At 49.1% G+C, this 14,347-nt stretch overlaps 2 protein-coding genes across 2 annotated transcripts in view; one reads left to right on the top strand and one right to left on the bottom strand.

The window, feature by feature from the left end:
• The window catches only part of LOC121936095 (gamma-aminobutyric acid receptor subunit alpha-3-like), a 123,751-nt gene that overhangs the window by 42,454 nt on the left and 66,950 nt on the right, over positions 1-14,347 (bottom strand). The window lies entirely within an intron of this gene.
• Positions 1-14,347, top strand: part of LOC121936094 (gamma-aminobutyric acid receptor subunit beta-4) — a 35,537-nt gene that overhangs the window by 7,556 nt on the left and 13,634 nt on the right. Inside the window, exons 3-4 of the mRNA XM_042477901.1 lie at positions 8,980-9,047; positions 12,075-12,295. Of these exons, the coding sequence (XP_042333835.1) occupies positions 8,980-9,047; positions 12,075-12,295 (289 nt within the window). The remainder of the gene's footprint in view (positions 1-8,979; positions 9,048-12,074; positions 12,296-14,347) is intronic.

Genomic DNA, 14,347 nt, shown 5'->3' with positions numbered 1-14,347 from the left:
ATGTGTGAAAGGGATCTAGGATTCCAGATAGACCACAAGTTGAACATGAGTCAACAGTGCGATGCAGCAGCTAAAAAGGCCAATGCAATATTAGGCAGCATCAATAGAAGAATAGTGTCTAGATCAAGAGAAGTAATAGTGCTACTTTATTCTGCTCTGGTCAGCCCCCACCTGGAATATTGTGTCCAGTTCTGGGCACCCCAATTCAAAAAGGACATTGAGAAACTGGAGCCATGGGTCCAAAGGAGGGAGCTTAAATGGTGAAAGGTCTGGAAACCATGAAGCCCAATGAGAAATGACTTGGGGATGTCGGGATGTTTAGCCTGGAGAAGAGAAGGTTAAGAGGTGATATGATAGCCCTGTGTGAATATTTGAAGGGATTTCATATTGAGGAGGGAGCAACTTGTTTTCTGATGCTTCAGAGACTAGGACTCAATGGAGCAATGGATGCAAGCTCCAGGAAAAGAGATTCCACCTAAACATTAGGAGGAGCTTCCTGAGAGTAAGGGCCGTTTAGTAGTGTAATACACTTTTCTCAGAGTCTGTTGGAGTCCCCTTCCTTGGAGGTCTTTAAACAGAGGCTGGATGGCCATGTGTCATTGGGGATGCTTTGACTGAGAGTTCCTGCATGGCAGAATGGGGTTGGACTGGATGGCCCTTGGGGTCTCTTCCAACTCTATGATTCTATGATTCTATGAACAAAGATGGTGAGAAACCCAGAAGCAAAGTCTTCCAAGGAAAGGCTCTGGTGAGCATGTTGAGCCTGAACCCTCCTTAGCAACCATGCTCCATCACACCTGTGGCCACTCTTCAGGTATTTGAAGGCAGCCACCCGGCTACTTGGTGATCCTCTTGGTGGCCATCTTCCCACATTTGAGGGGCCATCGCCTGCAGGATGGGGCAATGCTGCTGGAGTTGCCTTCCATGAAGGTTTCTAAGCAGAGGCCATGTAGCCGACTGTCAGGCCCATGGAGTGCTTGCACCTGTGGAAGGCCTTCTTTGCCTGTCTCTCCCAGATGCTCTTCCTAGGCAAGGATAGCTTGTTGTGGAATTCTGAAACGCCTGGACTTCTCTCACTAAGTCCACTGGCTTGACAGAGCAGAAGACAACAGACTCAGAAGGCTGAGAATCCAAAACTGTTTATTTGCTAGCAAAGTCCCAAGTGGAAATCAAGTTCCAAAAGAATTGAGGCAAAGAACCAAAGGAAATGGCTGATCATATAAGTAATTCCAACAATGAGGTCCCTAACAATGTATTCTATTGGCTGGTTCAAAGTGCAAACGTACAAAACTTTCATACAATCAGGACACAGAATTTTGAATATATTAAAATACATTTTAGGCCCACTTGGAATATCCCCATCACTCTTTATCACTCATGTGTTATTTCCTTCATCCAAAGATGCTGCTCTTAATTGTTTTGGCTTTCAAAGCAAGCTAGACGCCTTGATGCTTGCAAAGGCCAACTTGTTCTCTAAACATTTTACTGCAAATCCTGTCCAGCATTTTCTCTCTTGCGCACACACAACCTTGACTCCAAAAACTCCATTCTATATATCCATAGTGCAACCATTTCTCTAAATCTGTAGTGGGGATATTAATATTAAAAATCCATCCATCTCAGGCCCATGCCTTTGCCTATCGCCAACCTCTTGCTCCTGGCCATCCGCCGCAGGACTGGTGGCAGATCCTGGTTCTTACTAGCAGTTTTGTTATTTATGCTTTAAATATTTCCAGATCCTTCTTTGCTTTTCTGGACATTAATCCTTCATAGGGTTATGTTGGAATTGCACTATTCCACTACTACTACTACTACTACACACACACACACACACACACACACACACACACATCCCTCCAGCCCAACCACTGGATGAGATCTGGGGCTTCCCTGCTGGAGATCTTGTGGGGAGAGATCCCCAACAGAGGAGCAATGAAACCACACTCACAAGGTGCTGACTTTGTTCCCAGTGTTGCAGTGCAGTGCAGTGGAATGAGACATTTGCCGAAGTGTCTACTAGACCATAGTGGGATTGGAGGTGGGGAGTGGTCATTATTTCAAGTGGGAAAGGGGCACTTTTCCAAATGACCCAAGAGGAGCACAACACAGCACAGCACCCGGAGAGCCTCAACCTCCAGGCAAAGATGAGGCTAGTGCAGTGCACTGGTGTGTGTGTGTGTGTGTGTGTGTGTCAGAGTGGGAACAGTGTAATGTGATCATCTATATTATATTATGTGAGGATGGAGGTCATTTGTCAATCAATCATTGGTCAGTCTGTCAATCTGGCCGGTCACTTGAGAATACACTTGTGGCATGGTCAGACCATTATTGTGTGAACAACAAGATGCCCAAGGCTTGTAAAAGTTCAATGTATTCCCTCAAAAGGAAGAGAAGCCAAAAAGAAAAGGCACCAGGGATGGTTGCTGAGCCCACAAGACTGGCAAAGAAGACACAAGAAGCAGAAATGGCAGGCAGGTTGCCTGAAGCCAAAGCAATTGCTGGCACCCAGTGAAGCAGGAGGAGGGGATGGTGATAGCAGCAAAGTGTGTGTATGTATGCGCGTGCGCGTGTGCGTGTGCGCGCGCGTATGCGTGTGTGTGTGAGGGAGAGCCACCAAGAAATGCCTGGTCTGGTGCTGGATGGTGCTGGTGCCTCAGGAAAATGGCACAAGGGCAAAGTGAGGCAGGGGTCCTCTTGCCTCTCCCTCCTCTGGCCCCTCTCATTTCCTGAGGCAGGAGGGTGCAGTGGAGGGGCCCCCAGATTCCCTTTCTTCTCCTTCCAATTGCAGAAATAGGAGGGGGGCAAGGGAGGTTCAGCTGGACGTGCAAATCCCACTCTCCAGGAGACATCCTCCGGGGGGTTGAGACACTAGGAATGGCCAACCAACACCCCCCCAACTGCGTGCAGCAATGTGTGCTTTTGAGGGCCTAGGAGCAGCCGCTCCATCAGTCGAAGAACAGTCTGAAGCATTGGTCCCTGATGGTGGAAGACAGACCCTCTTGATGTTGAACCTGACACCGGTATCCCTCAGATTATTTCTTTGCGGGATTAATATTCAGGGCCTCTCCTGGGCACCCTGAGCAAGCCAACCATGGGCAGCGGAGGGCAGAGGTGTCCTGGTGAGAGGGAGGGAGAATTAAGAGGTTTGTGACAATCCCCCCACCCACTGTTCGCGGACACTGCCCCTTGCCCCCACCACTGAGGGCCCTTTTCTGCCATGGGGGGCACTGGGGGAGAGGGGAGTCCCACAGAGGAGCCTCAAGAGGCTTAATCTCCATCTCCTCTGCTCCCCAGGGCTCCTGAAGGGAATCCGTGCCACAACCACGTGCGCCAGCAGAATTGTAACGGAAGGCCGCCTGCAAAGTGTGATTTCTTCATTAAAATTTCACAAAGCGAGGGAATACCTCATTGTACTTCCTTTGATAAACATGAAACATCAGCCGTTTTGCTTTTTTAGGCTGACACTGTTCTGTGATTTTATGGCAATGTCATGGACAGGATAGGAAAGGGAGTATCAAGCTCAAGCCCGCCAGGGGATGTGGGCCATGGCATCTCCCATCCCGCCAGGGCATGTGGGCCATGGCATCTCCCATCCCGCCAGGGCATGTGGACCATGGCATCTCCCATCCCGCCAGGGGATGTGGGCCATGGTATCTCCCATCCCGCCAGGGGATGTGGGCCATGGCATCTCCCATCCCGCCAGGGCATGCGGGCCATGGCATCTCCCTCTGCTCTCTGACCTCTAGCAATCCCCTCCCCTCTTTCTTGGCAGGGATACAGGAGGCAGCCCTCTATTATGTCAGTACTTCTTGCTGCCCCCCCCCCCTCATTTTGTGGCTCTGGTCTCCCCATCTGTCCCTTGCCCCTCTGGTTCCCCTGCCTCCTCCTCCTCCCTCCCTCCCTCCCTCCCTCCCTCCCTCCCTTCCGTGGGTCTCACAGCCAAGACTCCCAGCATCCTAACAGATCTGGCTGCCACCTCTGCTTGTGTGGCACCTTTAAAAAAATTGCCCCCCCACCCTTTTTATTTTCAAACATGTTGGCAATTAAAGAGGCCACCAGGATAAATCAGTCCCTTTTGTAAAGGAAAGGTCATCATTTTAGACAGTATGAGCTGGGCCCTCCTGGAAACAAGTTTGTAGATATTGCTATATTGATAGTAAGCGTTTTTATTTGGCCTAATATGAAACCCATTATTGGAGAAAGGCAGATTGTAGATTCAATTAAATAATTAAGTAAATAAATAAATAAAAGTTCATCCAACTTGTTTTACTTGGCAACGGAGAGCATCTTTCTGCATTCCTCCATGACAATATCCCTGGCTTCCGTCTGTCACTCGTCTGCTTCCTGGCCAATTAAACTTACCATTGCAAATCCATTTTTCACATTAGCTTTACGTTCTTTGGGGATGCTCTTCAGGTTGCATTTTTGCATGATGGTTGGTTTAGTGTTCTTTTTTAGCTTTACTCTTTGATATTTTGGTCTGTGTCACAATCTGCTCCTGGATGGAATGTCTCCTTCTTCTGCTTCCAATTACAGTAAGCGCTCCATATCCACAGATTTTGCACCCAGAGATTCAACTATCCATACTTTAAACTATATATATATATATTTTAAAAATGAAAAACTAAACCTTGAGTTTGTCATTTTATACAAGGGACACCGTTTTACCATGCCACTGTACATAATGGGACTGGAGCATCCATGTATTTTGGGATGCATGGGGGGGTCCTGGAACCAAATATTGAGTAGTATTTGGCTGAGCTTGCATGCACTCAACTTTTCTGCTTTTATAACACCTGCTAGAAGCTGTATATGTTTATTTTGGATATCTTTTCCCTGGGTTTTCCATAAGAGTGCATTATCAATTATATCCCATAACCCTGCCATGGTATTGATTGTAAAATAAAAAGTATAAGTTGTCACTTGCATTTTTTGCAAGGGTTAAAATGGCCAGTCTGCATAAAACGGTGCCCTCCAAGGCCAGCCCTGAGCCCCTCGGAGGCCTGTGCCAGGCAGCTGCTGGGTCGGCCGAATGGCAGGACCAGCCCTGTCTTCTCCATGACCTGCTGTTTGTGTTCAATTTCACTAGAGTTTCGCTCCTCAAGCCAGTGCTTCAGGCGCTCCTCATCTGAATGTGGTTCACTGGTTAAATGGCATGCGTGTTAGTGTCCAAAAGCCATTTTGACTCCTAGATCTTGCTTTAAAAATGCCTTGTCCTGGAGGGTCTGGAGGGGTTTCTGCTTGCTGCTCCTCCTGCTGCCGCTCTGCCTCTGCCTTCCAAGAGACCTCAGGCCTCCCTACTCTCCTCCTGTCAAAAGGAGCGTCTCCTGTCCCCCCCTTTTCCCCTCTGAGAGGTGGGTCTTAGTCTGGAGAGGGGGCTAAGTGAGAATAACTCTCCTTCCCTTTCCCCCCAGAGGCAAGACCGAACGCCACACCATCTGCATTGGCCCCCAACTCCACTCCATACCAGTAAGCAGCTGTGATATGGGTTTGACAGGTTTTGGGTGAGGCCCCCTGTGGCCCTCCAAAAGGAGATGTGTGCACATACTGAGCACATATATGTCACTAATGGGACTCTGGGTGCTGGGTCCAGGCTGCAGTTCTAGAAAGCCATGGCATTGGGCATGCCATTGCGCAGGAGGCATGCCACTGCCCCAGGCAAGTCTTGGGGGGTAGGGGTCTCACACTTGCCCTTGCTAAAGGGACTTCTCTCAAAACCTCTACTTGTTGCCTCTGATAAATTCTCCCACTGGGAAATCCTTCCAGAGCAGAGGCAACAAGGTGCTGAAAACCTGGAGGAAGGCAAATATGGTACCCTCCATGAAATGGAGGCAGGAGGAGGAAAGTTTGGGAAGCAGCTGTGGACAGTCTGCTCAGTCAGCTGGGTAGTACTGAGTAAACATGTTTATCTGGCCAGTCAATCTGATTTTGATAACAGGCACCTAGAACAAATTATAAAGGGGAATGTAGAGAAACCTTGTAGCACCTTTGAGATTAACAGAGAGAGAGAGAGAGAGAGAAGGAAAGAAAGAAAGAAAGAAAGAAAGTGGTAGCATGAGCTTTTGTAGACTACAGTCTACCTCCTCAGATGCATTTACTGGAGTGGAAACCAGGGGCCGACATATATATGCCATTGGTATGAGAGAATGTCAGTTCAAATTCAAAATCCTTTGTGTATGGAAATGTAGTAGTAAGTCCAGTTTTTACTATGGTCTAGTTTATGCTAACAAAGACATCGGGAGCTAGGCATCGCGTATGGAAATGAAGTGTCAAGACCAGTTTGACTTTGGAAACTAGCCTGCAGGAGGGGAGAACAGTTGAGTGATGGACGCCTTCGGCTTTGCACTGCTGCTTCTCTTTTCAATCTACCTTGGCACTTCTTTTGCTCAAGGGCTGCTGTTCTGAGATGGCAAGCCCAGGGAGACTGAAAGGTTCTGCCCACCCCACCCCAGTTTTGGTGTATTCCCATTCCTAATGGCTGATTTATGCCCATTTATCCTCTGGCGCAGGGACTGGGACTGATGGGCATTGATGGCATAGTATGGCACAAGTCACATTGGAAGATGAACATGTGGATTATAAAGGAGCGTGTTTGTAATCATCTTGATAATAGTGGGAGCCAACATGGATTTGCAAGGAATACATTTCAGCTATTTTTCTTCTCTTTATGCTGGTTACTACATTGATTGTGAGAATACTGTGCATGTAATTTATCTTGATTTTAGTAAACCATTTCACAAGCCCCCTTCCCCCCCATGATATTCCTTTGCAACTTAGATAAATGCAAGATTGATGATGGTGGTGATGGTGGTGGTGGTGATGATGATGATGATGATGAATTATTTCCCACCCACCTCTCCTCAAAGCTTGTGGTGGGGTATAACATAGATTAAAATACAATATCTAACTAAATGATTTAACACAGAAATTAAAACACATAACCAATGGATTAAGCTGTCAAGTTAATTCACAGCTGGCTGGATGATGATCTCAGCCCATCAATGGCTCCTGGTCAGTCTGGGAAAGACGTTTTGAGAGCAGTGCCAAAGACCCCTGTCCTGGGCCCAGCCTTCTTTAAGATCTCTGCAACTAGTGTAGATAAAGAAGAGAGAGGAATCCCTGTCAAATTCACACATAATGCAAACAGTGGAACAGCCAGCACCCAAGAAGTCATTTCAGGAGTCCTATTAAAATGATTTATGGAATAGAAAGTGGGGCTAAAACTAACAAAATGAAAAGTAGTTTGGAGCAAGTTCTGCCTTTAGACTGGTGTGAAATCATGTGGCACTCCAACTATTGTTGGATTACAAGTCCCATCGGCCCCTATTAATGGTAGAGAATGCTGGGAATTGCATTCCTGGAACATCTGTAGGCAAAATGATTCCCATTCCTGCTTTAGACCCCCCAATTCCCCCTCCCCCTCAGATGCACTACCTCAGGAAGGAGGTGGAAGGGGAACGGGAAAGGGGCTCAGAATGGCAGCTAAACACAACCTGGCCATGAGTCAGATGCGTGAGGAAGCTGTGCACCAACAGCGCCATAGTTTCATAACTGCCAGGGGCCATGGTCTCTCTTTCTGTGGCCTGGCTTTCAGCCGCCAGTGGAGCCAGGAGCCCAGGGCTAAGGACTGCAGGATGTTAGAGTGTCCCAAGGGGTTAGCCCTGGTTTGGGAAAAATACCCAAACTAAAACTGTTAGGAATCATCTTCCTTTTTGCAGAATAGCAAATAAAGCATCTCTCAATCTGACAACAACAAGCATATAAAGCATGCCTCCCTTGAACTGAAATTGACTCAGATTAAACAAGGCAAGCAATTTCAGGTTACAAATTTAGAAAAATGTCACTAATCGTTTTTATATCTGCAAATGCATGCGGAGAGCCTGCATCCTAACTAGCAAATGAAAAGATTAAGAAAGTGAAAGAATGGCTTCAGTTTTTAATGCCCCTCTTGTTGACGGGGAAGTGAAGATAAGGCAGAGATCAGAAGAAGGAAAGTGATGAAAAAGAGTGAGACTGAGAACGGGGAGTCTCTTTATATGACCAATGACCCTAGGAAGTTCCCCAGCTGAAATGGTCTATTTACTTGGCTAAAGAAAAGGTATTTATGACCATTGATTTCAAAGCAAATGGGAAGACAGAACCAGAAAGGTTTCACATGGAGGAAATCCCCAGCTGGCAAACATCAGTTGCTGTAACAGAAAGGGAGGGGGGGATGCTGGACTTTCCAACAAGAGCAACCTTCCGAGGGTCAGAATATGGCAGTAAAAAGAGCCAGGGAATGGAAACCAAGTCCTGCCAGAAAAGGCTAAAGGATCCAGCCACACTTAGCCTGAAAAAGAGAGTCAGACAGTGGTCCACAAACAACACAGCACAAATCGTCAAATGCAGGGCAAAAGCCTGTTCTCACCCCCCCCCCGGAAGTGAGACGGGGCCCAAAGGCCCCTCTTGGCCACTAGCTTCCTAAGAGGAAGGGGGGACCTCGAACCCAGGACTCTAGGCATGGAGCCCATCCTGCCATGGCTTTAGGTCTCCCAGCAGCAAGCCTGCCTTGCCCTGAAAGCCTCCTAGCCGAGCTTGGAGCTGAGAGCCTGGGATGGCCCTTGCTTCTGCCTGCTTTAGCTGGGAAGGAAATTGGGGTGCTGGTTCCTGTGCAACCCACAGGAGGAACGGGGCTTCACCCCACCCCATTCCCTTGATATGAGTGCTTTTCTGGGGGAAACGGGGGTGGGGGAGGAGTGGGGGGTTCCCCACCCACTGGACATCCTGCAGAGCCCAACTGTCAGTATCTCTTTAGGGTAGGGAAGTTGTGCCCTTGGTTTCTGTGCCCCCACCACCCTCTGGACCTGCCCTTCATCTCCTTTGCCATGTGCCCAGGGGCCCCTCTGGTGCTACTGGCCTGACAGGTGACCTCTCTGGCCAAGAGAGGCTCTGTCTTTGCTGAGCACAGGCCAGGGTTAATCCTACCTCTTTATCTTCCAGGCAACCCTGTCACAGTGGGAATGAGCATCCATATCTCAAGCATTGATCAGATTTCTGAAGTCAACATGGTAAGTAATGGGCAGGGCCCATGTGGGCAGGGGAAGGGCATAGATGCCTAGCCCAGGTTTGCAGGAAAAGTCAGGAAAGCTAAACCTGGAGTGAGCAGGGCTGGCTAGGCAAGAAGAGCGGCCAAAAAGGAGGCTCTCCAGACACATTCAAGGCCAGAGCCTGACCAAGGGGGCTGTGGGCGCTGCTCCGTGAGGATGGTCAGATGGCAGCAGGTCACAAGGCAGAAAGGAAAGGACTGCTCAGCACCTGTTTTGCTTCAGTGTTCTCCCAGAAAGAAAACTGTGCTCCATGCAGCAGCAGAGACTTTTGCAAAGGATCTGGATTGCAAATCCATACTGATAGGGAATTAGCCACGCATCACCTAGCCAACCTAAATAAGTTAAAATCTGCTGGGCCGCTCAAACTACAACCCAAAGTACTGAAGAACTTGCAAACATACTCTCTGAACCACTTGCCATCATTTTTGAGAAAGCTTGGAGAACAGGTGAGATGCCAGAAGAAGATTGGAGATGGGCAAACATTGTCCCGCTCTTCAAACCAGAAGGCCCCAGAAGCCAGAGGCCATTGATCCTGACCTCCAGATAAGGAACAATATTAAGACGGACAATGCGAGAGTCCATCCACAGTATCTTGATGACAATGCAGTGGTCGCTGGGAGCCAGCATGGGTTTGTCACGAACAAATCCTGCCAGACTAACCTTATATCTTCTGTTTGTTTTTGCTCAGGGCGCTAGTTTAGTAGATGGTGGGAATGCTGGGGGTGTCATTTATCTGGCTTTTGGCAAAGCATGTGATTCCCCCCCCCCCCGCTGCCTATTTTGTTTAGCAAGCTGATTAAGTATAGAATATTAGCAGACGGATTCATAATGGGTTGGAAAACCTGCTGAAAGAGTTGTCTTCAAACTGGAAGGAGCTCTTGACATCACAGGGTTCTTCCACATTTTCATCCATGACTTAAATGTCCGGCTGGAGGGAACCCTTTGTCAGGTTTGCAGATGACACGAAACTGGGGGTAGCTGGCTAACAGATTGAAGATAAGAGCAGAATTCAAAAGGACCTATATAAGCAGAAAAATAGGACAGAAAATAAAAATATGAAATTCAACAGAGTGCTAATGCAAAATTCTACATTTAGGCCACAGAAACAAAATGTAGCTGTATAGAATGGGAGGAACTTGGTTCAGCAGTACTATATGCAAAAGGGATTTTGGGGTTGTGTGATGCTGCAGCAAAGAAGGCAAATGCTATTTTAGCCTGCACTCATAGAACCATAGTTTTCAAACCAAGGGAAGTAGTAATAGTCCCATGATATTCTGTGCTGGTCCGGCTTCATCTGGAGTCCTGCATGTCTCATTTTAAGAAAGGTGTGAGCAAGAGAAGGGCGAGGGGGACGATAAGCGGAATGGAGAACAAGAAGGCTGGCAGAGCTGGGCCCTTCCTCCCAGAGAGGAGGCAGCAGAGGGTGCCATGATGGCCCCCAGGGCTGCTGCGGAGGGGAGGAGGCCAGGGCTATATTTAAGGGGGGAGACCTGGGCTGAACTGAGAAGGAGCTTCTCCTTGCCAGGGAGGGCACATTGCCCCAAGCAGCGGGGGGAGGGTCTCCTTCTCTGGGGGTCTTCCGAGAGAGGGGGGGCTAGCTCAGGCTGGCGCCACCGCCTTCTCGGGACCCTCCTCGGTTCAGGGGACCCCAGCCACTCCCTCGGGGCTCTGGGGGTCCTTTCCCATGCAGCCGCAGCCGCAGCGCCCCCTGGCGGCCCCGAGAGCGCATCGCCGGGAGCTGTCCAGGGTCTGAAAGGAGGCTGCGCTGGGACTCGGGGGTCCGGCTGGGAGGGAGGGAGGGAGAGGACGCAGGGGCTCAGGCCGGCTGACCGAAGGGCCCACCCCGCCCCGGCCCCGGCCCTTCCTGGGGCGAAGGGAGGGAAGGAGGGAGGCCGAGGGGCTCAGGGCCTGGATCTGCTGCCTTGCTCTTTTCAAACACTCTTGCGGGTTTTTTCTTTGAGGAGGGGGACACTGGGATGCGCTCTACTCCGGCGTAACACCTCCACCCCCACTGCCATTCTGAGTAGTGATAACGCCGTTAATGCCCGGATGGACGGAGGGGGGCTTCCCCTGGCAGCCAGCCAATAGCCCATCCCGAGAACCAGAACCCAGAACCCAGAAGGAGGGCCGGCGCTTCGGGGGGGGCGGCATCCTGGGAGCCAGGATGGGGCAGGGGGCGGGGCCACGGATGGAAAGGGGCGGGGCCACGGAGGGCAGCTGAGTTCTTCGCCCCCAAACGCTTCGCCTATTTGTGGGTATGGGGGGGGCTAGTCGGAGTTGCCAGGCAACAGCGAAGGGGAGGAAATCCAGAGACAAGCTCGATTGCTTCTCCAGTCATAACACGTGCACACTCAGCTACATTTACATGTCCTAAGCTAACAATTGCTGGACACGGTTGTGTTGTGTCAGGCTTTTAAGGCAGGGTTTTTCCAGCACTTAGACCGGGTGGATGTGTAAAGAGTGCTTCAGGCTTCTTTCCACACATGCCCACAAAGGCCTTTGCTCCAAACCTTCCTCAGAGCCCAAGCCACGTCCAGATTCTGGGTCCCAGGCTCCCCTTCGTGGGCCGGGGGCTTTGGAGAGCCTAATGAGCGTGGGCACAGGACGCCTCCCGCTGGGCATGAAATGACCCGCTCTATATCGTGAAAGGAGGGAGGGGAAGAAGCCCCCCTCCTGTCTCCAGGTGTGCGCAGTGCGGACACAGTGCCCAGGAGGATCTGCTGGGGTTTGGGAGCTCAGAGGCGCCTCCCAGAGCAGGCCACCCAACCCACAAGTGACCCAGCGATGTCAGCAGTAGTGGCCGCAACAGCCCAATCCTGCCTCCTCCTCCTCCTCCTCCTCTTGAGACCCCAAGAGCTCCTGCACCTCATCCTTTGCAGTGGCCCTACGCATGTTTTGCTCTTTCCCGCATGTGGGCAGCAGACCCTGGTGGCTATGGACCATTCTTCAGTCAAGTCACCCTCCTCCCCTTTGCCTTCGTGCTTGCAGGACTACACCATCACCATGTACTTTCAACAAAGCTGGCGTGATAAGCGTTTGGCGTACAGTGACCTGCCTCTAAACCTGACTCTGGACAACCGTGTGGCTGACCAGCTGTGGCTCCCTGACACCTACTTCCTGAATGACAAGAAGTCCTTCCTGCACGGGGTGACGGTCAAGAACCGGATGATCCGGCTGCACCCAGATGGGACGGTCCTCTATGGCCTGAGGTGAGTCCAGAGTGCGGCTTTCTTGCTGGCCCAGATCAGCCTCTCTGTTGCAAGGAGCCGTGGTGACGGGAGGGGAAGGCTGCTTTCTAATGGGTTGGTTGCATTTTATCTCCCTTACTAATGTCAATACCTTATCTCTGAAGCCTAGTAGACTAACTTTGACCTGGCTTTGGACGGCTTGTGCTGCTCCCAAACTCATACTGGAGCCAAGTCCAAAAGTAGTTTGTTTCTCAGTTCTAAGCAGAATTTAGAACTGACATCTAACCCTAAACCCAGCATGATCTGTGGTGAATGTGCGCAGAGGTCAAGATGTGGTTTTCCCACTGATTAACCATTCTTCTGTAATTGCTACTTCTGGCTTAATTCATAAGTGGTTCTGTTTGGGGCGATATAATGCAGCAGATGTGTTTAGTTCACAAAGCACTAAGTGGAGTTGTATCAGTACAACATTTTCCCATGCGCCTAAATGCCATTGTCCCTCCCAAGCAGAAGAGAGCCTTTGGGTTTCTTGGATTTGCCTTTGTGTCGACTCAGCATTCGGCCATGGATTCACTGGCTCTACTCAAAGCCAGCTCAGCGTAGTGTTTTGCGCATCGGACTATGGCTCTGGAGAGCAGGCCAGAATCCCTGTTCCTGTGCTCAGCCTCTTCAGAGAATGGCAACGGCAAATCCCCTCCAAAGAAAGTTGCCAAGAAAAGCCTGTGATTGGTTTGCCTTAGGGTCACCATAAGTCTGAGATGCCTTGAAGGCAAACAGTACCCACCACACACAGATATTTCCAACCATGCAGTTGCTTAATGTTGAATGTATTTATTTAGTTAACTAATGTTTAAAATTGGATTTTAATACCACACTTACTGCATTACACAAAGCAAGGGGCAAGCAGTAACCACATAAGACAAAAATCAAAGACAATATGCAATACCTTGTCCCTCTCCCAAGCCCCCAAGCCCCAATTCAAATTGACGCCTCATTCTTCTCTGGCTACAGTAAATTAACTTATGCCCAATATTCCTCCTCTCAAATCTACACTTATTATGCAGAAAACATACCCGGTATAGCTATGTTGGCCATGTATAACATTCAAAATCCATAAAAGTGATAGCAGGAAGAGATATGGTTCAATGGCTTATAATTCACTTGTTGTTATAACCATAAAGATATTTTTAACAAAATGATGTTCAGATGGGATATGATCCCTGATAAATTAGTTAGAATATATAAAAGATTGAATAACAAATGCTGGAAGTATAATAAGCATGTTGGGTCCTTCCACTACAGAAAATGGACATGCAAAAAAGCAAGAAACGTTTTGTTAACAGTCAGTGCAATGAAGCAGAAGATTTTGAAAACAGAAATAACATTTAGGCCTGACCTGTTACTTTTAAGCATGAATGATTTGGGGAAAAGGAATGTGAAAGAGAAATATGTGATATGGAAACAGCAGCAAGAGTTAGTGTGTGTGAAATACTGGACAATTAATAGCACTTTATTTAGAGCATGTGTAGCCCACCATTCACTTAAAACGTGTCCCAGAGCAGCCTACAAATGGCTAATTGGACAGTTCCCTGCTCTTAGCCTTACAGTCTCAGTAAGAAAAGGAAAAGGGGAGGCTTTGGGGAAAGTGACTGAGCCCAGCGGAGGCTGGCTGGTCTTCTCTCCCTCAAAGAGGAGCAAAAGCAGTTGGATGGAGGAAGAGCCCCCTGCCAGCACTTGCTCAGAAGACACGCCGATGGAGCCGGATGGTGTACAACTGTTTGTTGACAATTTAGTGCACAACTTGATTCACTGGGATGGTAGAAACAGCCCCAGTGCATTACTCCCCATTTCACAAGGGAGGAAGTGGCAGCAGATGCACTATCTGTTGGTATTCTGCAGAAGAGTGGAGTTGTGCATCCATACACACCATGTAATGACATGGTGTGCATGGTGTGTAGGCAGAGTGTCGGATCCTGGCCATATGAATTGCTGTGGGACTGCTGGACTAGATCTGTCCTCCCATCAGTCCTAGATTAAACTAGGCCTCCCATCTGCTGCTAGGCTCACATGTCC

This window comes from Sceloporus undulatus, chromosome 7, assembly GCF_019175285.1.
Source record: "Sceloporus undulatus isolate JIND9_A2432 ecotype Alabama chromosome 7, SceUnd_v1.1, whole genome shotgun sequence".
NCBI lineage: Eukaryota > Metazoa > Chordata > Lepidosauria > Squamata > Phrynosomatidae > Sceloporus > Sceloporus undulatus.
Note: the sequence above shows the minus strand (reverse complement) of the source record. Positions and strands in the feature narration are given on the sequence as shown.